Source organism: Leuresthes tenuis, unplaced genomic scaffold (assembly GCF_036924035.1).
Source record: "Leuresthes tenuis unplaced genomic scaffold, fLeuTen1.0.hap1 SCAF_21, whole genome shotgun sequence".
In the NCBI taxonomy this organism is placed as follows: Eukaryota; Metazoa; Chordata; class Actinopteri; order Atheriniformes; family Atherinopsidae; genus Leuresthes; species Leuresthes tenuis.
In genome coordinates, this window is record NW_027325375.1 from 28,665,479 (window position 1) to 28,692,737 (window position 27,259).

The window sequence follows — 27,259 nt, forward strand, 5'->3', positions numbered from 1 at the left end:
CTGTTTGTCCCGCCCTAAACTTCGATTGGCTTGGAGAGTGCGAAAACCTGATCTGATTGGCTTTGAGATGTCAAGAGGAACAGGAAGTCAGTTTCAATTGGACCGAGCGTTCTAGATTTAAACCAATCATGATGAGGTCTACGGAATGAACAACGACGATTGGCCATTTAATTTCCTTGCTTATTTTGAGTGGGTCATATGTGCAAAGGCGGACAAAGAAGACCAATCGAGGGTCTTCCCTCCAGCTTTAAATTTTTGGCGCTAGGGCCATTTCTGCAGTAAACGTAAAGTGATTTAAAGGTAATTTTGTGATAGTTTATGATAATCTAGAAATGTACAGGCCTGTTGATTAAACTATCGACTTATTTCATGATCATCCGTTTGATTAAGATGGCACCACGCTGACTGATGACTTATACATGGGACAGCAGTATATGTCATGAGCGAAAAAGATCCACACAGACACTTTATTCATGCCACATAGCAGGGGTACCCACATCCGGTCCTCGAAGGCCGCTGCAGGTTTTAGATGTTTCCTTGCTTCAACAAACCTGATTCAGATGGAATGGATCTCTTCAAAAGATAGTTAAGTTCTGCACAAACCTGCAAATGATGCATTGATCCACTTTATGGCATAAAGCAACAGGCCAGAATTGTCTTTAAAAAAAAGAATTACCCCAACCAGTTAAGACTTAATGAATTAATTAAGAATTAATTAATTATTTATCACAATAAATCAAATTCTTAAAATGTGACAGAATATCATATCACAAATAATTATTTTGCTACTACACACATTGTTTTAATTTTCCAATGTGCCAGAATCCAGAGAAGTGGCTCTGTAGTTTCCTGCTTAGTTTTATAAATCCTGTGGTACATATGGCTCAGTTTCTGTGGTTCCTTTAGGTCTAGTCCCAGCATTTATCACAAAATATAGCAAACTAAATGATTTAAGGTCCTGTAGTCAGTTAAACATTATTTTATTTTCTCAGATGAAACACAAATGGTCAAAACTGTACATTTGACATGCTGGTATCTTTATAAGATGAGACTGTCACTCATTTTACTGGATGAACAGTTTTGGAGGTAAAATAAAAAAACACCTCTGATGGGTTCCGCAAAATGATAAAAGACCTTTTTACAGCCATAATATGCTGTTAATAAGATAAACTAAAGAGCACCCAATACTGTCAAACAGGCAGAACAATGATTTCTGTTGTATCAAGCTAGTTTATTTGGCTTTCTGTGCAATAAAAGCCATATAGTTTGAAGACAGACTGAAACTTTATCATCGGGACAAGAATAATACCCCTTTGGAGCAGGCCAAAGGTTGCTCTGAAAAGGGTGTAAATGGGCGTCTCAAACAGCAGGACAGCATTCAATCCCGCAGCAGCAAACAAAGACCTTCTGACGACCTGAATGTCTTCTACTGCGGTTTTGAAAGACAAACTCCTCTCCCGCTCCAGCCCAACAGCCCCCTGCACAGCTGTTTCAGTCCCCAGCTGTCCCTGCTCTTGTAAATGAAGCTGCATTCAAAATATGAGAGGAGGAAATGCGTCTGCTCTTCCAGAAACAGAAGAAAAGCTCAGTTTTGCAGCTGGAAATAAGCTGCTTGTAAGTAGGGTAATTTTTGGGTAATTTAAACACATCTGTGATCTACTGACAGCAGAGCTGGTTGTACTCTGACTGCAGTGGGAACAAAGGACGTGTGATACCTCTTTCACACAGTTAGGGTGAAGGAGCTGGTCACTGTCCTTCAGAGGGTGGAGCTCATTCATGCTCAGGGGTGAGAACTTTGTTTTCATCCTCCTCCTCCACCGTGTGAAAGGGGCATCCGAGGACAAAGCTGGGCTCGATCACTTTGTCCAGTTTCTTCCTGCAATTTGGTCAATTTCAAACAATGCTAATAAAAATTGAATTAAAGCCAAGCAGCTTCACACGAACACATTTTGTAGTCATACCACAGGTGAAAAATGACCATTCCTCATAAATCAAACCGTGAAATAATCCAATCAAATGCACAGACTAAACTATGGTTGAAAAATAATTTATTTGCAATAAATATAATAGAAGTCATACATATCTTAAATTTTGCAACCTCTCGTTTTCAGATTACGGCCACATTTATACATCCACCATCTCTCATTGTGCCTGTAGACAAAGAAGCGACTTTGTTCTTTTCTTCTTCATTTGGGATTATTTGTTGTAGTTTTGAAACTCATGTGTCCTTAAAACACCAGAGACTCAACTTCTGTGACTGATTTTAACATCTTAGCTGTTCTGGATGGAAGAGTCAAACCCTGAAGATTAAATCATTTAATTTGGTTGTTCCGAGGTCCCATAATTATTGCAGTCAGTAAAAAAAAAAAACAAGGAAAATCATCCCAGACAAAACACAAATGGCAAAAAAGCCTATCCACAGTTCTATATACTGGTTCTGTTAGCCTTTGGAGAATGCAGCAGGTTTCCTCGTATGTGTAGCTGCTAGTAATTTCATTTCCCACCCAGAGAGGAGTTCCTCCAACCGCTCCTCCACCCATCAGCTTGTCCTGAGCAAAGCAGTTCCAAAGGAGACTTATTTCTGAATATTTCTTGATAACAATGCCCCTGAATGTAAGAGTTTTGCCGTGTTTATTCTATTTTTGCTGCACAGCAATGAAAGTTATCACAACAATGAAGACCCTATGAGCATCAAACGGCACCCGATCGTGTTGATTTTTTACGCACACGTTGATATCTACATCTCATTACACTCTGATTTATTTCTTTTAGTTTAGTTTTTATAGTCCAACATGAGAAATCTGAGAAATATGACGCCCGACTGCATTTTCAAAAGCAAACTCAAGTCGTGATATTCCACAGAAAGTAACTTCATAACAAAATTACAATAAGTAGAAAGTCTTTTCTGATTTTTAGAGAAGATAAAACATTCAAAAAACTATTTAAAAACAACAATGAATGCACAGTACAGCTCAGCTGAGCCGGAGTTTTGTTAACTTACTTACATTATCTTTAAAATGACATTTGCATGGAAACACACAGCACAGCCTCTGTTTTAAAGTGTAATGCAAGTAGGATGACGTTTTGGCAGGGTAAAATAAATTGCACATTTCATGAATCTCACATAGTAATAAATTATCTTTTTACAACCAACAAAGTCTCACATGTGCCATTAAAAAAGACTTCAGTCCAAAGTGCAACCGTTAGTACTGTCACTCCACATCATGAAATCACCACCCGATCAGTCCCGATCCAACGGCTTTGACTCAAAACTTTTCCCTTCTCCTCACCGAGCAGCAGATTTCCCCTCACAGAACATGCATTTCCTCATCTCAGAGTCAGTCACATCATCACACACGCCTTCTGTCCTGAAGGTGCATCAAGGTGTTCGAGAGGGAGTCCTCGCAGAGGTACTCTCCCTTCAAGAAGGTTATTTCAAACTTGAGATTGTCAGAGACCAGATTCCAGTTTATTTGTCACTCCAGCTGTGATAGAAGAGGCCTTAGAACAGAGCTGTTGAGCCACCATGAACCTCGCAATGATAATCAGTTATCCACAGAGCTCGCTCCTCCATTGCTAGCAGCAGCTTTGCCCTTTGATTTGCCTGATGAGCGGAAAGAGAAGCGCTTGATGATACGACGGGAGAAGCTGCCAGACTTTTTACGGCTGATGCTTGGAGCAGCAGCGGCGAAGTTGTTGCCCATGTTGGAGATGTCCTCGTGGGACTGGCTGAGGCAGGACTCCTTCTCTCGATGCCTCCTGCGGAACAACAGCTTTGTGCCGCTCTGTAAGAAGCCCACTGCAGAAGAAGCAGGAAGCAGACATCAAGATATACAAAGCATCACCGCATTAAAATGCTAATCCATCACTGATTTTGCAGTAAAAACTCAACCATCTATTAGTTGTCAATTTATAAGTGCTAATTACGTTGATCGTGAACTTTCTTTTTATTTTACTCCAGGCAAAAATAAATGGAAACACTACATGTGAGGATGTTCATTCAGCTCTCTGATATATGCCTGAAAATGTATTTTATTTAACAGCTATGCGTTCTCTGTAAAACGGACCTTAAAAAAGTTAAATTTCTCAGGAGGAAAAGAAAAACCCTCAATCCTTTGGTGCACTTCCTATTGATTCATGGGCTTCATTAATGAAAAACAGTTTTCTTCATCAATCAGCAGATGTCAGATCAGCTTTAATCTGAACTCAGACTGAGATCCAGGCTGTTTGCTGAACATTGCGTTGAAATGTCGTGAGATCGATGGTTCTTTGCTTTGTGGTAAGATGCACCATCAAACTGAAAAATGACCTCAGCATCATCAAACTTCCCTCATGATTTTTGTAATGAAAGGTAATGACTGCCACCTTCTCTGGTCCTTTACCTGAAATCAACCCCATATCATCAATGATTGTGGGAATTTGCTTGTTTTCTTTAGACAGTCATCTTTATAAGTTCTGCTTCTCTTTAGCCTAATCTAATTGCCTTCTTCTCTTTATGTATTAGAGATGGTTTAACTGGCTTTTCTGGATGTAAATCCCGTTTCCACTCAGCCAGTTTTTTGAAGTTTGATCATAAACACCGACTCCTGTTTCTATGAGTTCTATTTTCAAGGCATATTGCTTTGAGTTTTCTGTCGTCCTCGGTCGACCTGTATGTTTCCCTTTTTGTTTGTACTCCCAGTTGAAATACCTTCTTGAAGGAGTTATAATCATTTCCATTGTTTCCACTGACAGCTCTCTTGGTGGAGTCCTGTTTCCTGTAATTCAGCCATGTGTGACAGCTCAAAAAGGTCCACAAGAACTCTCTTTTAACTGCAGACTCAGTGGCACATTCAGACTTGTGCATTTAGTTGTTTTAAAAATGCAAATTACAAGGTGATTCCAATTTCTTTTCCTCCTTAATATGAAAACATTTCAGGTATATTTTACAACGCTCCAGCTGTTAAATGAAATGTCGCAGTATGGCCTGCAGAGGGCAGTATTAGCACAGTCAGTCATTACTACTTTTTAATGAAAACCTGTGACTGTTAAAGTCAATGTTATGTAAGGCTATAAAGTATTTGTTTGAATGTGCAAACTACAGTTTTAAATCAAAGAAATTAAATGTGCTTTGATTATTATCCACCCCTGATGGTTTTGGTTCACACAACCGTCAGCAAACTGCAAACACTGTGTTACCCTTATGGTCCTTGAGGCTGCGTGTTTCCAAGGCACCAGCAGAACCAGTATCTGACTCCACATCTTCCACGGACGGACGCTCAGACACGTCAGAGGGTGTGGTTTCATCTGGGTCCTGGTGATGGCCCGCCCTGTAATGGTTGCCATGCATGGCTGCGTCCATGGCTGCCGCATAGCTGCTGGATAATGCACAGTTATCCTCTGTGAGTGGAACCTGTAGAGAATCAAAATGAGGCAGAGGCATGTATGTTGTTTCTTACACAAAATCCAGGCTTAAAACACTGATTAGGGTCCATGCTGGTCTGGCTGCTACATTACATGCAAAATTAAATGTATACATAAAACAGGTGATTTAACTGCTTTTATAGTATATTCTCACACAGTTGTCACAATGTTTACTTTCAACATAATGAGACCTTTTATCTCAATGTGTTTCTACATATTTTCAAGCAAAAATCAGGTCAGAAGTCCTCTGCTATAATGTGGTCCTGTGGGGGGCCGTGAACTTGGACTAAATTTAGGTCACACTCGTATTGCCTGGTTTCATGTCAGTGTATTTTACATGAACAGCAGCAGACACAATGGAAAAATCTTCTTTCTTCTTTCTCTCCCATATTTGGTTGTCAGACGTTAATACCAAACTCAGGACAACTGAACACAACCCTGGAGTTTTGTTTTGGGCCTCATATATCTGAAAATGTGTCACTCAGGGACCTGGAGAGGAAACTTTCGTCTCTTAATAAGGTTATCCAGCGTCAGCTTTAACTTTAGATGATCCTCCAGTCGCTGGAACTCTTGCAATTAACATCTCACGATGAGAGCTAATAATGCTTAATGTTTTATATCCCAAGAAGAAAATCTGACTTCTAGTTAGAGTTCCCAGACAAGTCGGAAACTGGAAAATACGATTTCCCTTCTGTCACTGAATGCACCAGCCGTAAGAAATACAAACACGTGAAATATTGGCCTAATAAGCAACTATTTTTAATGTCAGCTGCAAAAACTGTAAACACAAAGCAGAGCGACAGGATAGTTTCTGGAGCCGATATGTGAAGGCAGGATTAAGACGCAAGTTCTCTGGTTTTATCAACCGGCCAGCAGCCGTCAGGTTCTGCGGTGCCTGTTTTAACAACTTGGTCTGTTCAACACATTAATAATGACAAGACTGTGTCTAAAAAGAGGGACTGGCAGCCAACCAGCTGTCCACGGCCCAACAGCAGACCAGGCAAAGTAAAGTGCTTGAGAACAAAACAGTCAGTCAAATATTTTTCTTTTAGTTTGATGTATGGTCGGAGGTCTAAGAACATTTACTGTGTGCTCTCTCATAACGTAATAACATGCTCAAAGGGTTAAAAGGAGGCTGATCCTGAGGAAGAGAGAAGCAGACAGGAGTGTGTGACTCCAAACCCCAGAATGAGCCACTTGGGTTTAAATTAATGGATGAAAAAGGAGTAGCTGTAGTGTCTCTCTCTGTTAATATCTAAGCATAAGACCTCAGGAAATTGTGTCAGCTTGTGAAAAAAGGGCATAACGTGTGTCCTTTAAAGGCTCACTTTATCCTATAATCAGAACTATTTCAAAAAGCTTTTAAATTTCCACCTACATAAAGATAGTGCACATCCGAAAGATAAGGAGGAAAGCCCCTTTAATTCTGCGGTGTTCAATCAGCAGATTGTGCAAGACCCAGTGTCCATTTTCTAACCTTTGACACACCGGAGATGATTAGCGTGCTCCTTTTTGTTGGCGTCTTCCGCGCTGCTTTGGATGCAGATTCTGTCAGCTGCCGAATGGCCGTCTCTGCAACAGGATCCAGGCCGTTAGAGAGGCGACTGCTTCCTGAGCAACACAAACGTGTGAATCAGTGCTACACGGCTAAAATGCTAAATAAAGAATGTATCAAACACATGCACAGTGCCCAGCTGCCCAGTCTTTCGTCTTAGTCACTGTTAAATCATTCCCCTCAGCTCGTGTTACACTGCTGTTTGCTGCTTATCCTACTTTGCATCTGTTATGTAAAACAATGGCTGGTGTTTAGCCTGGAACTCACTGCTCGGGTTGGGGCTGCTGCTGCCGCCATCGGACAGGACCGTGGCTTTCTTCTCAGTCACCTCTACTTTAGATGGAGAACGCAAAGGGGAATCACCTGAAAGGAAAGGCAACTCTCTGAAGTCATTGTTGATACAAGCTCGCAGTTCTTCACCTGTGCAGCGACGCCGGGAAACTGAAACACTGTCGATCTACCTGGGCTGCGGTCCAGTTTGAGTCGAGACTGAACAGTCGTGACCGTAGTGACAATGGTTCCGTCTGGCATGATGGTTCGGTCAACATCGACTTTCTTGGTGGGGGTGACTGAGGAGCGAAGCAGCAAAGCATTCTGGGAACTGCGAGGCTCCTCGGTTTCCATGTAGAGCAGCTGGAAGAGTGAAAGTAACCAGTAACACATCTGCATTCTGGTCGCCTCACAGCAGAGGGTTCCAGGTTCAGGTTAATTAGCGTCTCTAAACTGTCCTTAGGAGTGAGCGTGAGCGTGTCTTTGTCTCTGTGATGGACTGGCGATCTGTCCAGGGTGCACCCCGCCTCTCACCCGATGACCGCTGGGATAGGCTCCAACCCCCCCCCCCCCGCGACCTGACCGACGGATTAAGCGGGTATAGAAAGTGAATGGATGGATGGACATCTGCATTCTCACAGAAAATCCAGGCTTAAAACACTGATTAGGATCCGTGCTGGTCTGGTTGCTACATTACATGTGTCAAATATACACATAAAACAGGAGATGTAACCGATGTAAACCCCCGCATGAAGACAGAAAAACATTCAATAGAGCAAGAAAATGTCAAAAGGGGCCGAGTTTAATGGGTTTCAGACACATATCCTGAAGGTTACTGCACATCTTTTGTTGGACAATAATGGACTGTACCAACAAGCCCACAGAGAGGAAAACGCAGCTTATGTTCACTTTTACAACATAAGCAGATTGTTACACATGTAAAAGTATAACAAGCTTCCAGCTGGATTAATCAGAAGAGATCTGAAACAACGAACCGTGTGTCATCTGTTATACAACAGTCCCTCACCTTTACTGTGAATCTTTGTTAAATTCCAGCTTGCTCGATGTTAGATAATAGACTGTGATGTAACCTCATGATTCAAAGCATGAAAAAGGCCTCAAAGCAGGTTTTATTTAAACCATTTTAGAGAAACTCATCTGGTCACCCACCTCAGCAGCGATGGTAGCGTTTGGTGCCAAGCCATGGCCGGGGCCTATGGACAGCGTTTTTTGTCCCGTTGGAATTTTGCTTTGGACGTTCAAGGCGATGGAGGCGTGACCCGGAAGAAACTCTATCAGGATTTAACACAGAAAGAAGTCCGTGTTCGTATTAAAAGCATCTCCTGACAAAGACCATTAACACTGAGTTTTACCAGCAATGCATTACAGGCATGTTTCTTTTTGCTTAAGCAGTCTAAACATTCCTGCTGACTGGCTTTGTGGACAGCAGCCAGTGGTTAATTGGTATTGAACCATCGCTTACGTTCTCTCATTCCACTCCGCTCCAGAAGCCTTATTCTGAGCTCTTTGGTCTCTGGGCCCAGCTCTCTGCAACACAAAGCGAAACAGCACTAAGCAACGATTCTTTTGTTCCGATTATTCCTTTAAACCCATTAAAAACTTGGTGAAAATGAAGCGATTTGCTAGATGTATTCATTAAAGATTCAATCCTCAAACACTTTAATAATCTGCCTCGTCATGACCGTGTGGGTGCGGTTTGAGCAGTTACCCCCCGACTGTTATATTGATGAATCTTGACTAACAGGAAGCTGACAGAGAAAAAACATTCTCATGGCAGTTTGAAACCACGTGGCACCTTACAGAGATATTTCTTCACTCCATTCGAGGGCAGCGTTGGGGTTGGCGGGCGCGGGCAGGAAGAGGGTTTTCCTCTCTGCAGAGGGTTGGTCCAGGTTCAGGACACAGCACAGCTCCCCTGATCTGGACCACTGGCCTGCAAACACACAGCAAAGCAGTGAGACCTCAGCAGGAACCTGGGTGGAAGTGATCCGACGCTGGGGGATAATATCTGACCTTTATTTAAAGTCACCCTGAGCTGCCGGAGGAGGAGCCGTCTCACCAAGATACTCTGTGCTGCAGAGTTCAGTCCCACTGAGAGATGGTCCGCTGGGGACTGAGAGTGTGCAGAGAAAAGAGTGCAGAGCTCAGTTTAAATATGTTTAAGCCTATTAACACATACAGAAGCATCCAGTCTGTTTTTTAAGTAAAAAAGAAAGCAGATTCTCTTTCTGTTCTATGGTTTCATATTTTAGGACATAATAAAATAATGTATCTCCATTTGTAAACCAAGATGTGGAAGCAGTATGAAAAACTAAGTGCACCCCACGGTTTGTAGAATCACCTTTAGGTGCAATAACTTGCATTTTCTGTATGATGCTATGAGTCTCACATCATTTTGGAGGAACATGCGTATATTCTCACAGCTCTCTTAAGGTCCCGCCACAGTATTTCAATCAGGTTGAGTTCTGGACTTTGACTGTTTTCTGTTTCAGACGTTCTGCTGTAGATCTGCTGCTGTGTTTGGGATCATCATCCTGTTGATGACCCAGTTTCAGCCGAGCTTTAGCTGTGGGACAGATGGCCTCACATATGACTCCAGAATACTTTGGCATTCATGGAAGTTCATGATCGACTCAGTTACTGCAAAGTATCCAGGTGGCTGCAGAACCAGCCCAGATCATCAGCCCTCCACCACCGTGCTTGACAGCTGGTATGAGGTGTTTGTGCTGATATGCTGTGTTTGGTTTCCTCCAAACGTGCTGCTGTGCATTAGGACCAAACATCTCCACTTTGCTCTGGTCTGTCCAAAGGACATTGTTCCAGAAGTCTTGAGCTTTGTTCAGATGCAGCTTTGCAAACCTAAGCTGTGCTGCCATGTTCTTTTTAGAGAGAAGAGGCTTTCTCCTGCAGCCCTTCCAAACAAGCCATCCTTGTTCAGTCTTTTTCTAACTGTGCTGTCATGACCTTTAACCTTTAACATGCTAACTGAGGCCTGGGGAGTCTGAGATGTAGCTCTTTTTGCACTTTCTCTGAGCATTGACCAGTCTGACCTTGAGGTAAACTTAATAGGACGTCCACTCCTGGGAAGATTGTCAGCTGTCTTGAATCTTTTCCACTGAAGAATCATTTTTGTCACCGGATCATGATGGACTCCCAGTTGTTTGGAAATGACCTAATAATCCTTCCAAGATTGAAAGGCTTCTCCTTCACATGTGCCCTTTTTCAAGCTGAGGCGCCTTCGTTGTGCATCCTGTCATGTGTGAAATTACAGAGGCAGAGTGGGGGGTCGAAGTCGATCCACCGCTGTTACTCCTCTGTGAGGGAGATATTAACAGAGGTGAAAAGATCCCATCGAGCCAACGCTGCTGTCGCCACTCAGCTGATTTTGGGACGCCGGCTTGGTGCGTAAAAGGACACAGCGATGCGAGGCTGTTCGGCCTCTTTCTGGCACGTGTGCATTATGAGAAGGAACAACAGCAGGTTAAGGAAAACAGCTGTTTAATAAGGCGCAACACGTGTGAAAAGGGCTGAAGATGCTAATGGCATTGTTCTAACACACCTGAATGCTGCAGATGCTCAGTTTTTGAGTCATTTCTCATGTGTTGTTGATGATCTCAGGTTGTTTTTCTTCATCCAACGTTAAGATCTGGTAAAAACCTTCAGCTTGAATCAGGATGTTCTTGCTTTTTCACATGATCATAGCCTGTGGTTAAAGAAAAACACATTTCTCACCAAAGGACTGGACGCACAGGTCTTGAGGTTGAGGACCATGGCTGGCTGGGTGCTGAAAAGAGTATCTTCTACCATTCCTTTGATCATGTCCAGGTCTGCCTCACCATCAGCGCCCTGAGAAGTTAAAACAGCGAATGCTATTCCTCTATTGATGGACCAGTATGTGCAGAAGAGACCAGAAACCAGAAACTGCTGCTTTAATCAGTCATTTATGTCTGTTATGTCCAATGTTTAACTTTGGCTCAACAAGAATTGCACATTTTGGGTAACTAAACCAATCTCAACATTCATTTTCTTTTCTCGATGCTTTTCAGTGCTTCGTCCCCAAACTTTTGGCATAACCGCAGAATCTTAAATTTTATGAATATATTTCTTCTAGTTCAGTGAGCATGAACGACCCTGTATGACTTTCTTTAGTAATAGAAACAAATCTGTGTTGGCAAATGTTAGTTTCCTTCTCCCTCTGTCAGCTTTATTACTGCCTTAGAGAAGTGAGGAATGGACTTCTATGTGACAGCATCCAACAGCAACATTTCCTACATGACTCATGAGGAGTTAAAATGGGCTCGAGAGAGTGACTCACATGCAAAATATTATGTTGACTGATATTTAGGAAAATGATCTGGGAGAAAGCGGAGCAGAAGAAAGGAAATGCGTGGCGTGTGTGGTGAGCGTTCTCAGATATGAGAGCGTCACTGGCTGCAGGTGTATCAGGCTAGTTCAGGTGTCAGGTGGTCTCACCCGGCGCTTCTGTTTGCACGGGGACACGGTCAGAGAAAAGGACGGCTGCTTGGAAAGAGTCCAGGATATAAGCAGACCCTCGTCCTCCACCTCCTGCAGGCGCACCACCACCTGATGGAGACAGACAGTAGATGCAGAGGCAGAATATACTTCATTATGAAAGCTTATGAGGAGTCCAGCTTAATGTATGAATGCTACCAAGAATCATTTCGATCACTGCACTGTGAAACATGGAGTTACTTGTCATAGAGACCAAAGATTTGCATAACAATGCAAATGACTTTCTCAAACGTTGCAGAGGATGGACCTCCTGTGTACAACAACTAAAATCCAGGTGCTGCGCTTGGGTACCTTTGCCACCATTGGTGCTGTAGTGATCTGATAGGTGTCCATGGAAACGGCTGCAGGTGACTGCTGGGTGACCGTCACAGGAAATGTCAGGGTGTCTACTCGACATTTACAGTGTAAAACCTGCAAAACGAGAGGCGGACGACACTCATCACACACACTTGTTATGTGCCGCTCTCTGCACTTCTGACAGCAGCAGCGTGAGACTGATGAGATAAGACACACTAGCAACCGACCTGTTGTGTCTTTAAGAAAATAAAGAGGCATGCGAAGTGTAAAGAAAATGGTCTTTTTACTTGTTGCAGTACAATATCTTCATTTAATTAAGGACTTCTTGCACCGATTTAGTCCACAAGGTAGAGCATGGACTGAAAAACAAACTTACTTACCATTTGGTTTGCTGATTGGTCAGTGCAGGTCACACTATCTATTGCAGAGGCAGTGGTTAACTGGAGACTGCTGTCAAACGTTATCTGGAGGGAGCTCTAGTAGAGACAGAGGAAGAGAAAAATGTCCTAAATATTACATAAGAGGAACAGGAGCCACACTTGGGGATGACATAAAAGAGCCTGCAGTGCAGCGCCTTTCACACAGCGGTCAGACCCTGTTGCTGTTTGTACACACCAAGACTTTAAGGCTATGTGCATCACTTTTAATAATGTCTTCCCAAAGGAGTTACGGCTGATGCAAATCCATTCGACATCAATCTGTACTTTTGCTATAATGAATGTCAATGTAAATATGCTGCTGCAAGAAAAAAAGCGCACGTTTTTTTTGTATTTCCAATAGCAGAGCACAAGTGATTTAAGCCCCGGCAGCTTTGTGGATTAGTGGACAGTTGAAAAGCGCCGGAAGTTATTGGCAAAAAACATGACAACATATGTTTAACCAAAGGGTTCTAAGAGGGAATCAATATGAATCTTTGCAATACTGAAGCGTTTTCCCTTTATTAAACTGCAAATGGTCAAAGCTGCTCACACAACCTCATGCCTCAGTCATCAAAGCAGCTTCCATTATCAAAACTGCATCAGTCAGTGCTTAGTCATGCTTGCAGCAAGGCAGCTTCTCCTGTCTGAGTGTACGATACCCCACACCAGAGGAATTAAGATGCACTAGAAACATGGAGACACCAGCGGCCTACTATAACTGGCGAGGAGATGCAAGCGAGAGAAAACAAATCCCCCGCTGTCAGGGCATATGTTCCACCAGGTCCGAGTCCAATCTGTGTCAAACACAACGGTGCAGGCGGGGCAGAGGTGAGAGGATGACATAAGAAAGTTTGTGTTGTGTGTCTGCGTGTGCGCGTGTCAGAGTTTCAGCCAGAAGGGCAAGAAGCCAAGTGCAATGCTGCAGGCTTACGTAGGTTCCCTGGACTAACGCTGCGGTCATATGACAACAGCACACAAGCGGCTGTGTTTACTTCAGCTGGTTGGCTCAAAAACTGCTCAGTCGCCCAACTATTCATTACATCCAGAGTGCAGAACAAATATGATATGATGCATTTCACTTCAGAAGAGCCATCCATCACAAGGCTGGTCCTGAGAAAGGTTTGTGCTGCTGCAGTCCAACATTAACTCTCTTTTCAATGAGCCTGAGTGGACATGCTGAATAAAACGTTTTCATGAAGATGAAGGAGTGAAGATTCTTTAGATTTGTTTTGCAATAAATAAAATAAAAGGAGAAATGCATCTAAAGGGAGTTAAGAAGTCATATTGCGCAGCTACGGTCAAATTACAATCTCGCCTGAGAGAAGACTGAGGCACCAGATTTCTATCTTCTATTGTTTCTGCCACCGGGCTCTGATCTAAATTCAAGCTAAGTCTCCAGGCTGAACTATTACCCCAGCTCCACCATCTGTGTTTAAGGGTCACCACGGTGGCAGTTTAATATCCATCCACCCTTGCAATCACTGACTATCCTTTCTGACTCTGGACGAGTCAACAGTTTATTAAAAGGGACAAAACAGAAGCAGACAACCACTCGCACTCAAGCTCAAAGAGAATTTCAGAATCATTAACAAATGATCCCAACATGCTTTTCTGTGGGTCAAAGCACCCAGAGGAGACTCACACAAACAAAGTCACCAGCAGGTTTACACCCCTGCCCCACCGAGCCACGAGCATTTCAACAGTTTGATCTTTAGACCCGTTCGAACCAATAAAACAAGAGTGTTTCATTTCACTTTTAACTCTGGGGCCACCTTACATGAGCTGCTTTATTGTGGTCATTCCACAGTTTCCCAGTGAGGTTTCTGTAGGGCAAAAAAGCTCTTCAGGTAAGTCCACTGTGGACTCTTGGTGTGTGTTTATGATAAGTATCCTGGTGGAAAGTCTCCCTCTTCTGTGAATCTGTTCCCAGCCTCTGGCTGGAACCGGCTCACTGTATGACTGACCCATTCCTGTGTTGAACAGTTGGAGAGGCGTTGTTTCTTCTGCTCATTGTTCCCCCAAAAAGCCCAAAATCCACTTCATCATTCCACAGGAACCGTTCCATTAAAGCTTGTTTCAATATTCATTTGTAAACTTCTGATTTTAAATTTTGTTGCAAGGACACAGGAAAGATTTTCTGACGTCACTATGATGAGGGTCGTGTTAGTGCTGGTGACGCAGTAGAAGAGTGCACCCCCACTCCTGAGTCTGTTAGATCTGATGAGGCCAAACTGGGTCGTTGGTTTGTGTCTCTAACAGAGCTATGAGCGGCTTCCACAGTTTGAACTCTAAAGTTCCTGAAAACACTTTGCTACCTTCTCATAGCCTTCTCCTGGTTGCTGGTAATAATAAATAATGATAATAAATTAATAACTTAAATGTTCTAAAAAGCTGCTGTTTGTTGTGGCGCAGATTTAAGAGCCAATAACGATACAGATCTTAAACGTATATCAAGAGGCCTTTCCTAACAAGCTAACTTACGATCTAAAGACTTAAAATACTGTAAAGATTGATTAATCTCTGACTTTACGTGTATATGGAGATATGGAGGTGGGTTAACGTTGTTTTTTTCTTTAGTAAAGATTTCATGGACGTTTCTGACTCATTGACTTCTTCGGTAGCCATCTGGCGCTCGGTTGGGTTGTGTGTCCTCCTGACAGAGGCTGTCGTTTATTCTGCCACGGAGAGAGTGGTGCTGGAAGCCTGGCCACTGATTTATCCTAATGAACTGTTCAACAGAGTGTTTATGTGAAGGGCAAGTCTGCAGAGTTGCTGAGGACATTCATCGTGTCATTTCAGGTTTGTCAGCGTCACTCCCTTTGGGTCCAGCTGGCTCGGTAAAGCATGTGGGTCAACCAGAAATACACTCCCCCTCTGGCTTTTGATGACCCTCATTTTCCTCTCCCGTGTTTTCTGTTTATAGTGCATTTATCAGGCTAAGTCTACAACAAAGAAGAATGTATTTATTCATCCATCTTTGCCTGATGAAAACAAAATATATAGTGTTTGTGTTCAGGAATTCTGAAAGCGAGACAACAGCTAACACAATTCATAACATTATCAATATAAAGAAAATATTAGCTTGATGAAAAACTACACTAAAATACACTAAAATACTGTAAACATGACCTCCGACTCACGCTGATGTCGTGCTCTTTTAACTCTACTTATCCTGGTAAACCAGGTGTAAAATTTTAAGTCACAGTTAACTGAATTACAGCTGATTTCTTTAGTTAGCATATTTAACGGGTTAAAATCAGTCACCTTCAAAGAAATTCAACAGGTTCTGGGCCTGTTGCTTGCCTACAGTAAAGTTAGATCCAGTAGATGCTGGAATACAGTCCTCCAAGCAGACATTATAATGGAAAAACTGCAGGTCTCTGATAATGTCAAGTGTCTATCCACACCCCAGAACCCATAAGTATGGGCCCTGTGGGTTGTGGGGTAGAGTCAATACTCTTTTGGAAGCATTTCTAAACTAATATGACCCTTTTTCTAACCTTTATAAACACATAACAGCATATGAATGTACAGGGTCTCCAGTTAAGGGGCAAGTTCTGTGTTTTCTCTGTGGTCTGTAGTCCATTGTGGTAAATTAGTAATAAGCAGTCATGATTGAGTGGACTTTGGCCACATTTACAGTGTGACAGCAGTTGAGCTTCTTAGTGGCTTTGTCCAAATGTATCTCAGGATATACATTATCCAGATATGTGCCGGCTGCACCAGAGTCCCCAAAACATTGTCCTTTGCACAGCAGCCGACGGATCAACAGGTTGCCTTCTGTAGAGCACCGCTAAAGCAAAGAAATGTCCAACGATTGGCACAGGCTGAACTTCTCTCCTCCAACAGTACAGGTATTAGCACTTGTTGAACAACCAGCATTATGCTTCACCATGAGGTTAAATAGGACCTGGGGTCTGACCACATAAGCACAAAGAAACAACAGAAAAAATGACTTTTTAAGGCATGCATCCTTTAAAATTCTGCTTTCCCTTGATACAAAGTGTTTTGGACTGGCATCTGCTGGTTTGGAGGTGCTACAGAAGAACAGAGAAATGTTACCAACAACTGATAAACTGTTCGGGTTTACATTTCCAAGACTGTGATGTGTCTACAAAGACTGAGTGGTGAATAAGGCAGACATCACTGTTAGTGGCCTAATCATCTGAATCACTGCCATATGGTCTACGATATCACCCCCTGGACTTACTAAAAACAGATTCCTGAAGGCATTCATTAGCTAAATGCACACTGCTCATGATAATGAAAACAAGAGAAATATTCAGCTGGTCATACTCACTCAGGGCTGCATGGTGGTGGGGTGATTAGCACCGTCACCTCACAGCAAGAGGGTTCCTCTTTCTTTGTGCGGTTCTCCGGGTACTCCGGCTTCCCCGCACCATCCAAAAACATGACTGTCAGTTAGTTTGTGACTCTAAATTGATGCTAGGAGTGAGCCTGCCTGGATGTCTCGCCCAATGACTGGATGGATGGATGGATGGATGGATGGATGGATGGATGGATGGATGGATGGATGGATGGATGGATGGATGGATGGATGGATGGATGGATGGATGGATGGATGGATGGATGGATGGATGGATGCAATGACAGGATGGATGGATGGATGGATGGATGGATGGATGGATGGATGGATGGATGGATGGATGGATGAGGGATGGATGGATGATGGATGGATGGATGGATGGATGGATGCAATGACAGGATGGATGGATGGATGGATGGATGGATGGATGGATGGATGGATGGATGGATGCAATGACAGGATGGATGGATGGATGGATGGATGGATGCAATGACAGGATGGATGGATGGATGGATGGATGGATGGATGGATGGATGGATGGATGGATGGATGGATGGATGGATGGATGGATGCAATGACAGGATGGATGGATGGATGGATGGATGGATGGATGGATGGATGGATGGATGGATGGATGCAATGACTGGATGGATGGATGGATGGATGGATGGATGGATGGATGGATGCAATGACAGGATGGATGGATGGATGGATAGATAGATGGATGCAATGACAGGATGGATGGATAGATGGATGGATGGATGGATGGATGGATGCAATGACAGGATGGATGGATGGATGGATGGATGGATGGATGGATGGATGGATGGATGGATGGATGGATGGATGGATGGATGGATGCAATGACAGGATGGATGGATGGATGGATAGATAGATGGATGCAATGACAGGATGGATGGATAGATGGATGGATGGATGGATGGATGGATGGATGGATGCAATGACAGGATGGATGGATGGATGGATGGATGGATGGATGGATGGATGGATGGATGGATGGATGCAATGACAGGATGGATGGATGGATGGATGGATGGATGGATGGATGGATGGATGGATGGATGCAATGACAGGATGGATGGATGGATGGATGGGTGGATGCAATGACAGGATGGATGGATGGATGGATGGATGGATGGATGGATGGATGGATGAATGGATGCAATGACAGGATGGATGGATGGATGGATGGATGGATGGATGGATGGATGAATGGATGCAATGACAGGATGGATGGATGGATGGATGGATGGATGCAGCCTGACTTCACTAACTGACAACCTGTCTACTGTCTAAAGCTAAAATGCTGAAATATGTAAAACCATCAGAGATTAAAACAATCATTAATAGATTTGATTGAATGTTTCTTGACCTGAATTTTAAATAGATTGATATTTAACATTAGTTTTTAATTAATTTTGCAAAGTTAAACACATTCACAACTACTGCATGAGTTTAGAATATAATTTCTCTTCAAAACTGATTCAGACAATGCATAAAAATCTGAATAAACACTAAGAATGTGTCATTTTAAAGTCAAAGCAGCTATCCTGTTGATTATTCTGCGCCACACAGAACCATTTCAGTACATTTTGGCTGTGAGAATAAAACTGGCTGATGAAGTTGAATCTCACCCACAGCTGTGACTGAAGGGTGAAAAAGTACAGCTTCCTGCACTATCGTATCAAATGAGTGCTGAGTGCTTGAGGCCCCCCGTCATTAGGAAGGAATCTACTTGTGCATAATCACAGAGTACTAATCATCTACCACCAACTGGCAGTCAGAGTGGGAAGAAATGAACTCTGTCTTCAAGCTAATCACAAGGCTGTTTATAATTGCTGCCTGTGAATGGACAGGGAGCTTCCCATCCTGCAGATGCACCTCGTTTTGTGCCCCTCCACCAGCCACTAATGACGACTTGACATCGAGTGTCTGTGTCAGAACAGCCTGCTGCTGCATCATGATCTGCATATCTGGGGAGGTCGACCTCTCCTTCAAGCCATCCATCCATTTTCTATACCTGCTTAATGCAATGTAGGGTCGTGGGGGGGCTGGAGCCTATCCCAGCAGGTCGCCCGTCCATCACAGGGTCACACTGAGGGTCACCAAATTAACCTAACATGCATGTTTTTGAACCCTGAACATGCAAACTCCACACAGAAAGGCTCCAACCTGGAACCCTGTCGCTGTGAGGCACCACCACCACGCCACCGTGCACCCCCTCTCCTTCAAGCCTCCTCTGCAGATTAATTCAGCCTGAGACATCCGAGAAGCTCCATATCAACTGATGTCTTCAAAAGTAAGATAATATCCACAGGCTTGTGTAGCAATACCTCAGCATACAGACCTTTCTGAATAACTGAGGCATTAAATGAGCTGCATCATGGCGTTACTCTCAAAAATGTGCAGGAGAATCCTAAAAACACACTCAGTTGATGTTTAAATAAAACCTCTCTTTGTAATCCTTTATATGAGATGAAGTTGTGCTGGTATGGTAAGAAAACACTGAAAATACTGTCCTTGTGGTGCCAAATCAAGTGTTACTGGACATATAAATCTGTGTGTACTGGTAGCTCCATGGAAATCACCATCATTTGATTACGCTACAACAAGCCTCGGGCTAATCTTTGGACTTCAGAGAGAGGGCGGAGTGTGGAGGGCGACTGTGGTGGGTCCTCAAAACATGAAAAAATTATCATCAAAGTAGACTCAACACTTCTTTTATGCTATGAAGAAGAATCCCAAGTGTCCACTGCATTAGCAGCATTATCTGCTTCCCACCCTGACTGTGAAACGATTACTGAACATGTCTGAAATTCTAATCTTAGTTCGAATGGGGCACTCGCACCTGATGTCATCACAACTGTTTGGCGAGTTCAAGCTAACCTGAAGCCTTCTGAAGCACCAGTGTCATAAACTACGTGGAAAAGATGGATGTGAAACTTAAAGCCAGTTCGCCAGTACGTTAAACCTGCATTCTGACCAAAAGCCAGCAGGGGGCGACGTGTGGAAACTACTAGCGTAAAGTTAAACTGATAAGAGTCGCCAGATGTCACTGTGACAAGTAAAAAAGGAACAATTTTCTATGTGAGCTGTTGCAGTCACTTTCAGAGCTTACATGTGAAGCATTACGGTTGGTAAAAGTGCTTCAGTAGAGAAAAAGTGCACGTGTTCAGCGTCCTCATTGAAAATTAGCATGTGTTAGCCAAGTGTTGGGTTCCCACCCGTGCCGTGCCGTGTCTGAACTGACAAATACCCCCAACTTCTGAGTTATTTGATGCAAGATTGAATGCCAACGGAACACCATCGTTGCATTCGAAATTCAGATGTTAGCGGTTGTTCGTGGCTCTTTTGACCAGAGTAAAAAGGTCTTTACTGACGCGAGGCACTGAAAAATACAATGAAGATTCACCAGGACACATTTTGCTGATGTTTATGAAGCAAACCCAAAGTCAGTTTTTAGTCCTCTGAGTCTCATCGAGCGTTCGTGGACTTCGTGGACTTCTGGGGGTCAGAGCCACGTCTCCCCTTGGGACTGTTCTGCTACAAGGACACAACATTCGGACAACTCGAAAAATTAGTGCGACAGAATGAGGATTTCAGGCTTACGTCATCCTCTGCTGCAGCAGGGAGAATATTTATAGAAACAGCCAAACCAGACCACAGATAGTGGCTTTCGCCCATTACGATAGCATCATAAAGAAATTCCTGAAGGTAGCTATGACTAATAACACTCAGGCAAACTTTGGTCGACTTTGTTTCAACGTGACAGTCAGAGGGACTTTCATTGTAAAGTACCTGTTTGAAAACAGCTGGGTGACAACTGACAAATGTCATATTTTCATATTTTCAATAGAGTTGACTGACAACCAGAGTTTATGTCCTTTTAATGACATGATCTTGTCCTCTGCTGTGAACACTGCATATCTGCCATAAGTAATCTTTGTTTAGAAATCCTAAAAGGCAAACATGTACAAGCCCAGGGGCAAGTGAGTATCTGAGCCACTATCCAGGGTGAAACAACAAAGATCCAGGAATTCATCAGGAACACAGCCCCCAGCCATGAACTGCTAAGTCAACGCCTCTGGCAGCTGAAATTCAATGAGGGAGAGCAGGAAGAAGAGGCATGTTTATAGATATTGAGATCAGACAAAGCTGATCTGAAAGACAGCATGAGGCACCAAACAAGGCAGCACACCAGCAAAAGAAGACTCCAGGTGTAAGCTATGCAAAGAAGCCTCCGACACATCCTAATGGGGTGTAAAATGAAGGCAGGGACACATACCGATCATACAGGGACACAGAATGTTCTAATAATACCGAGGGCTGAAAGTGTGCGAAGTGAAGGCAACATCGGCACCAGTGTGAATCTGAGCTCTCGTGTCCATGACCCCCAAACTGGAAGAGTGGCTCCAACAGAACCCAGGAACAACACCAGAGATCTCTGTGAAAAGCACAGTCCAACAAACGGCTGAAACACTGAGCACAACCCTCAAGTTCTCAGGTTTCTGGTGGTGAACCGGAGCTTTAGAGCAGGAGTGAGTGCACACATGTCCCCCTTTCAAGCTATATGATGGGTTTAGCCGAATTATTAAGTTACTATTATTATTATTACAATCTTATAGTATAACGGTGGCCTAAAGTGGTCTTTTCAGGAAGAATGTGCTTAATAAGAGCTACATTTCATATAAATGCAGTGTAATAGTTGCATTTCAGAAGCAAAATATGTAGCTAAGATAAATAATTTAGAATGTATAACTTATAAATATTACATTAATCATTCTTTCTGACAGTGTTCTGTAGATGTTTTCTTCTTTCTGAAGATCATTGGTATGAAAATGAATTTTAAAAAAAGCAACATTTTCATTGTGGAGCCATCTTTAAAGGCCAGTTTCAGGCAGATCATCTGCGGCTTTGAATCTACAAAAATACTTTTTTACAGAGTATTCGACACCTTTTCTGCTTCCTTTAATTGATCAAAATCCAAATGAGATGTGACGAAATGAGACGGACCTTTTTAAGCTCGAAACCTGGACAATATTTGATCCAAAAATTGTAAATCTGACAACTTGATGAAAAATTCCCCATAATTCTAATATTCAGGATTTGTCCATCACATATGTATGTATTCCATGAAAAGACCAAAGATTAAAAAACTAAAGTTTGAGGTTGGAATCCATAGAATCCATAAAAACTTCATCCACAACATGACTGAAAGGTTCTGCTGAGGAGAGCTCGTCCACTTCTCTTTTTTTGGATGAATTTCAGCAATATTATCTAAAGACTGTCAGCATCAATCTTAAATGCTGGAGAAGTACTTAGGTTAATGCAATAAGGGATTTGGGCACTAATCCCCACTCGATGACACCGGGCCGTGCTCCTCCAGGGAAGCTCGTGTTTTGCCTGATGCGGGAACATAATCATGAATTGCAAGTTGAGAGGAGAAGGTGAGCATGGACGGCTGCTCCCGTGTCTACTTTCAAAATGGCCCCAGAAACCTGCCTGGCAGGTGGCAGATACCCACCGCCTGCGAGAGGAGACCACTTAATACCCGCCGTATCTCCACAGGCCCCTACAGCAGGTTTTTCTGGTCTGGTTTCCACGGAGGAGGCGAAAATTCATGCGATCAGAATTCACTACAACATGAGTTGGATGGGTTAAGTAAAACATCCCATCAAATCTGTGGATAATGTTAAAAGAACCCTCTGGAGTCCGATCATGTGACCTTTACACTTCAACACAAGGATGGTGTCTTTATCTCCCAGCCACAGAGGCTCTTAAAATACATCCCATCGATGCATCAACTCACGTTGGTCGTATGTCTTCTAAGTGTCACATTTAGAGGTTCATTCACAGTGAATCACGGTTGATTTGCATACGCTCCAGACACATTTAGGAAAACAGATTGCTCTGTGCACGGTCACAGTGACAAGGAGATATCTTATTGTGTTGAGCGAGCTCAGCGATCTCTGGCTCACACGCTCCTTTCTCACCGACATATGGGCGCACAGATACATGCAGCTCGTCTCTGTCTCCTCAAACCACTGATGCACCCTGATTGGAAAACTACAGAGAGGCACCGAGACGTGAAGCTATCACTTTAAAAAGCACACAAACCCTCTGAAGGAGTTAGTCTGATTCCCTGAACTGAGAGACTGTTACATAAAGGTCACGATGGTGAGTTCAGTGTAGCTGGAGTCTAGAAACAATAAACATCATTCATCATCATCATAAAGTTATTAAAGAGTCCAAAGTTCGCTCCGTGTTCATTCCAGGTTGTAAATGACGGTTTCAAAGGCCACAACAGATCAACTAATTAGGCCACTGTAAGATAACTAAGCCGGCACACTTCCATTTTCTCCAGTGTATTACAGAGAGCCGTTTCCAGAGAATCCCTGACAGGCTCCTATTGCTTAAACAAATTAGGGTAGATGAAAGCAGATGTTGTAGAATCCCACCAGACTCAAAGCTGCACACCAAAATACGTGTGGACTGCAGAGATAATGTGTACAGCTGAATAAGTGTGAGAAGACATGACATAACCAGAGGTCGAAGCACCGTAAACCAACACCGGCATTCAGATTTGTATCCATCACATGTGATCATCACCGAGGATCTGAAACTGATCCCAACAGCACGGCAAGTTTTCTGTTCAGCATCAGGTCGTATGGGTCCAACAAAGCACTGATCAAATATCATAAAGGCAGACGGAGGTCACATGCAGAGACACGAGCAGAAAGCATTGTCACATGTTTGTAGCACCTAAAGACTTTAGCTTCATACTGCTGTCTGGATGCTTTAAGAAGGCTCTGAGCATATTTTTTCTTCTTTTTTCCACACTCGTCACAAAAGAACTATTCCTCCTGGTGTGGATTTGAACAGCAGAGGTGAGGCCTTAAATCAACAAAGGTGAGATGAGCCCTGTGAATCCGAATGGAGTGCTGTTTGTGAAGCATGTTCACTGAGCGGATTGATCTGACCTCTTTAAACTCCCACACGTAGGGTATAGTGTTTTCTAAATGGGGGAAGAGAACGCTGTCCACTGCCAGTACTCACAGGAAACATCTGACTGTGTGGCAGACTTTGATTCACACAGATCAAAGGAACTACTCAAGGAGAAGAAAGAATGATGATAACCCTGTTCCACGTGCCAAGCTGCCTACTGTCTGGACCACTGACCACACCGAATCAAACATTTATGAGTGAGGCAGAGCTGGCTGTGCTTTAATGTTGACAGAGAAGGTTGGGAGCTGCAGGAAAGGTGAGACAACTGTGATCAAACACATCCATTTCAGACTATTTTTATGACGTGTGGGTGTTACTGTGGCTATGCTGACAAGTCTTGCCTCTCTACTCCTTTGTGCATTGATTCAGAGCTGTTACGCAAGGCTCTGCCCCCCCATCCTCTTACCGATTAGAAACACTCCAAACTCCCACACCTCCACCTCACTGCCTACACGCTTCCAGCACACACAAGCACATCAGCCCCTGATTAATATGCATGCCTCTGCTCAGTGGACTAACCTGAGGCGTTTTCTTCTACACACAGCACAGCAGAAGGTGCTACACCTGTCATTAATAGCTTAAAGATGTCAACTCACCCCATGCCTGCAAGCTTGCTCGTTCAGCGCGTTGACCCAGGTTCTCTGCCAGTGCTCCCTGAAGGACTTGAATGAGAACAGAGAGGTCAACAGGCCTTTAACTCCAGCTTCAGATGCAGGTCCTCCATCCTTGCCTGAGCGGAGCTTTAGCAGGAAGCCCCACACGCCCCCAGCCTGGCTGCGAAGGGGTTGTTTAAGGAAGATCTGCTGCTGCTGCCAGGCTGTCTCTCTCCTGGCTTCGTTGGCAGTCTTCCTGGATTTCCACAGACGCAGTACAGTCAGCCAGTACTGGACCAGCCATCTGAGCACAATGAGCAAGGAGGCTAAGAAAAGACCCACCAGACACAGCCAGCTCAACTCCTGGAGCTCCATCACCGCCTCCCGGAGCCTCTCATATCATCAAGTCCAGATGGAAATATCAGGACCGCCAGTTAGAGCAGATCAGCTCCTTTCAGCCTGTGAATGGCAGCATACAGACAGTCATCGCGATCATTTGGGCATTTACACATTATAACAGCAGAATTACAAAAAAAAATACAGGGAAATGTTGGTTATAACCCCCCTGTAACTTTGATGTGTTTATTATCGGTCACCGCTTGTTTGTGCGTGAGGCAGCGGCATGAACGCACCGAGGCAGCGTTGACCTTACATAGAAACAAATCGTGCACAACGAGGAGTAATATGAAGCTCATATTATATTATAAATGATGCTGCACACCAACCTGAAGTTTAATTCAAATGGTCCGAGCTGCGGGCTGCAGGTAACCGAAAGCGAATGAAGCTGCCTTCATGGCGATGCGGAGCGTCTCCAACAACAAATGTGAGTCCCATCTCCGCGTCGTGCTAATGTCTCCCCGCTGTCATCTATCGACCCGAAAACAAGCCTCCTGCTCTCTGTTAGACCATTTAAAATCTCCGCTGGTCGTGGCGCCGCTGCAGACCCGTCTGAAACGATTATTTGACAGCGAATGTCACGCTGACCTGCAGGCGGCGCTGCACAGGAAGAAGACGACGGCCAAACCGGAAGTGGAAAGTACACGCTTCAAAATCAAAGCAGGGATTCAGGAAATTTCCACCATTTACTTACAAATATATTAATCTTAAAGTGCAGATGTAATGTCCTCGAAAGAGTAGCTGATACTGAAATATTATTAGAGTAGATGTTATGCATTAAAATGTTGTTAGCTTAGAAGTTTTCATCCTAGGTGTTGGGCCCCAAAAATCCCAAGATAAACCTCAGGGAATGACCATGCGTCACAAATAACCTTTTTAAGTGTGCTAGGACATTTTTTATACCAGCAAGCATTTAAAAGAGACATTTAGATATTTCTATTCAGATTCTTGAATGAAACAGCTAGCAATATAGCATCACAATGGAACGTGACCCATTTTTAGATCAATGTAAATGACTGGAAACAACTGACTAATCTTTACTGTTAGCTTATTTAATTCAGTTATCGATATAAAAAAATCTATGTGTCTTTGTTTATTCGGTCATTTATTTAGTTTGTTTAGCAGTTTTTTAGTACCCAGTAATCATAATTTTCTTTTCACAACATTTTGAACTTAAAATATTAATGAGGCACGAGGCCAAAACTAACTAAAATAAGTGAAGTAAAACAAAATTAAAGAAAGATAAAAAGAATACTTTTTGTCAAAATGTGACAGAATAGCAAAGCAACACTAAAGAAGTTAGTTTTGCTCTTTTGCTCTTTTCTGAGCCTGAAATTGCCCTGAAGAGATTAAATACCGAAGTTCACACCTTTAATTTGCAGCCCACTGTTTTGTTTTGGGTCCATTTACATCGTTGTGAGCTTAGACTAAAGCATGCACCTGTATGGCTGTACAAGCATAGGGCTTGCATCATGTCAGTGTTCTCCTGAAACTCTGCTTCAATAGTTTTTTACTCTGTCCTTATTCTAACTTATCCTGGCAGCACATTTGTAATTATATCCAGAGCAACTGATCTCCCCACATTAACATTAACATTCATTTTGACAGCCGTTGTGTGTATATTTATCCATCCATTATCCATCCATTTATGACCACAGTGTACCCATCTTCTGATGGCTACTTCCAGCATGATATTGCACTATGTCACATAGCTCATATCTGGTTTCTTGAACATGACAATGAGTTCTCTGAACGCCAATGGCCTCCACAGTCACCAGATCTCAATCCAACAGAGCATCGTTGGGATGTGGTGGAATGCAAGATTCGCATCATAGATGTCACTCCGTGATGCTATCATGTCAATATGGAAAATCTCTGAGCAGTGTTTCCAACCTTTTGTTAGTAAGGTGTACCTAATAAAGTGACCGGTGAGTGTATATCCACTTCACCGCTGATCATAAAGCTATAAAAACTCTACTGACCTACTCTTATTTTGGATCCCTGATACAGTATTACCACTATTGAAGTTGTACATATATTTATCTATACATATGTATATGTATGTATATTTTCTTTCTCTCCACTATGCCCTGGCAAATACTCTCATGTTCCGCTTATTAAAATTTGAATCCTGAATTTCTTTGTGTGTGTGTGTGTACATAACTTGCTATATATTATGTATAATATATATTATCATATATATTCATAATGTGTCTTTGATATCACATAGCAGATGACACTTTGTACTTTGTCTTTGATTAATAAAGTCTTTTGGGGGTAAAAACAAAAATGAGCAGGCCTCCTATGAAGTTCTGATGACAATGTTCTTTCATCTCACAACCATAGAGGGCGCTAAGAACTTAAAACAGCCCAGTTCTCTGGTGTTAATTTAAGCGAAGAAGAAGAAAATGTCACTTCC

At 43.0% G+C, this 27,259-nt stretch overlaps 1 protein-coding gene across 3 annotated transcripts; it reads right to left on the reverse strand.

Annotated features, from left to right (window-relative positions):
* Window positions 1-2,031: 2,031 nt before the first annotated feature.
* c2cd2l (c2cd2 like) lies at window positions 2,032-25,428 on the reverse strand. Of its 3 annotated transcripts, XR_011909362.1 has the most exons (16): window positions 25,170-25,428; window positions 24,448-24,903; window positions 12,460-12,555; window positions 12,074-12,193; window positions 11,723-11,833; window positions 10,982-11,095; window positions 9,263-9,362; window positions 9,050-9,182; window positions 8,712-8,776; window positions 8,399-8,520; window positions 7,420-7,591; window positions 7,226-7,321; window positions 6,881-7,014; window positions 5,179-5,392; window positions 2,823-3,799; window positions 2,032-2,765 (listed from the first exon to the last, which is right to left on the reverse strand). XR_011909362.1 is itself a non-coding variant. In XM_072374992.1 (15 exons), exons 2-15 carry the CDS (start codon window positions 24,817-24,819, stop codon window positions 3,546-3,548), a joined length of 2,064 nt encoding a protein of 687 aa, XP_072231093.1. In that variant the 5' UTR covers window positions 24,820-24,903; window positions 25,170-25,428; the 3' UTR covers window positions 2,032-3,545. The 3 variants fall into 3 exon arrangements, 2 of the variants coding, with proteins under 2 accessions (XP_072231093.1, XP_072231092.1); XM_072374992.1 differs by having other exon boundaries at window positions 2,032-3,799; window positions 6,881-6,975; XM_072374991.1 differs by having other exon boundaries at window positions 2,032-3,799.
* Window positions 25,429-27,259: the final 1,831 nt, after the last annotated feature.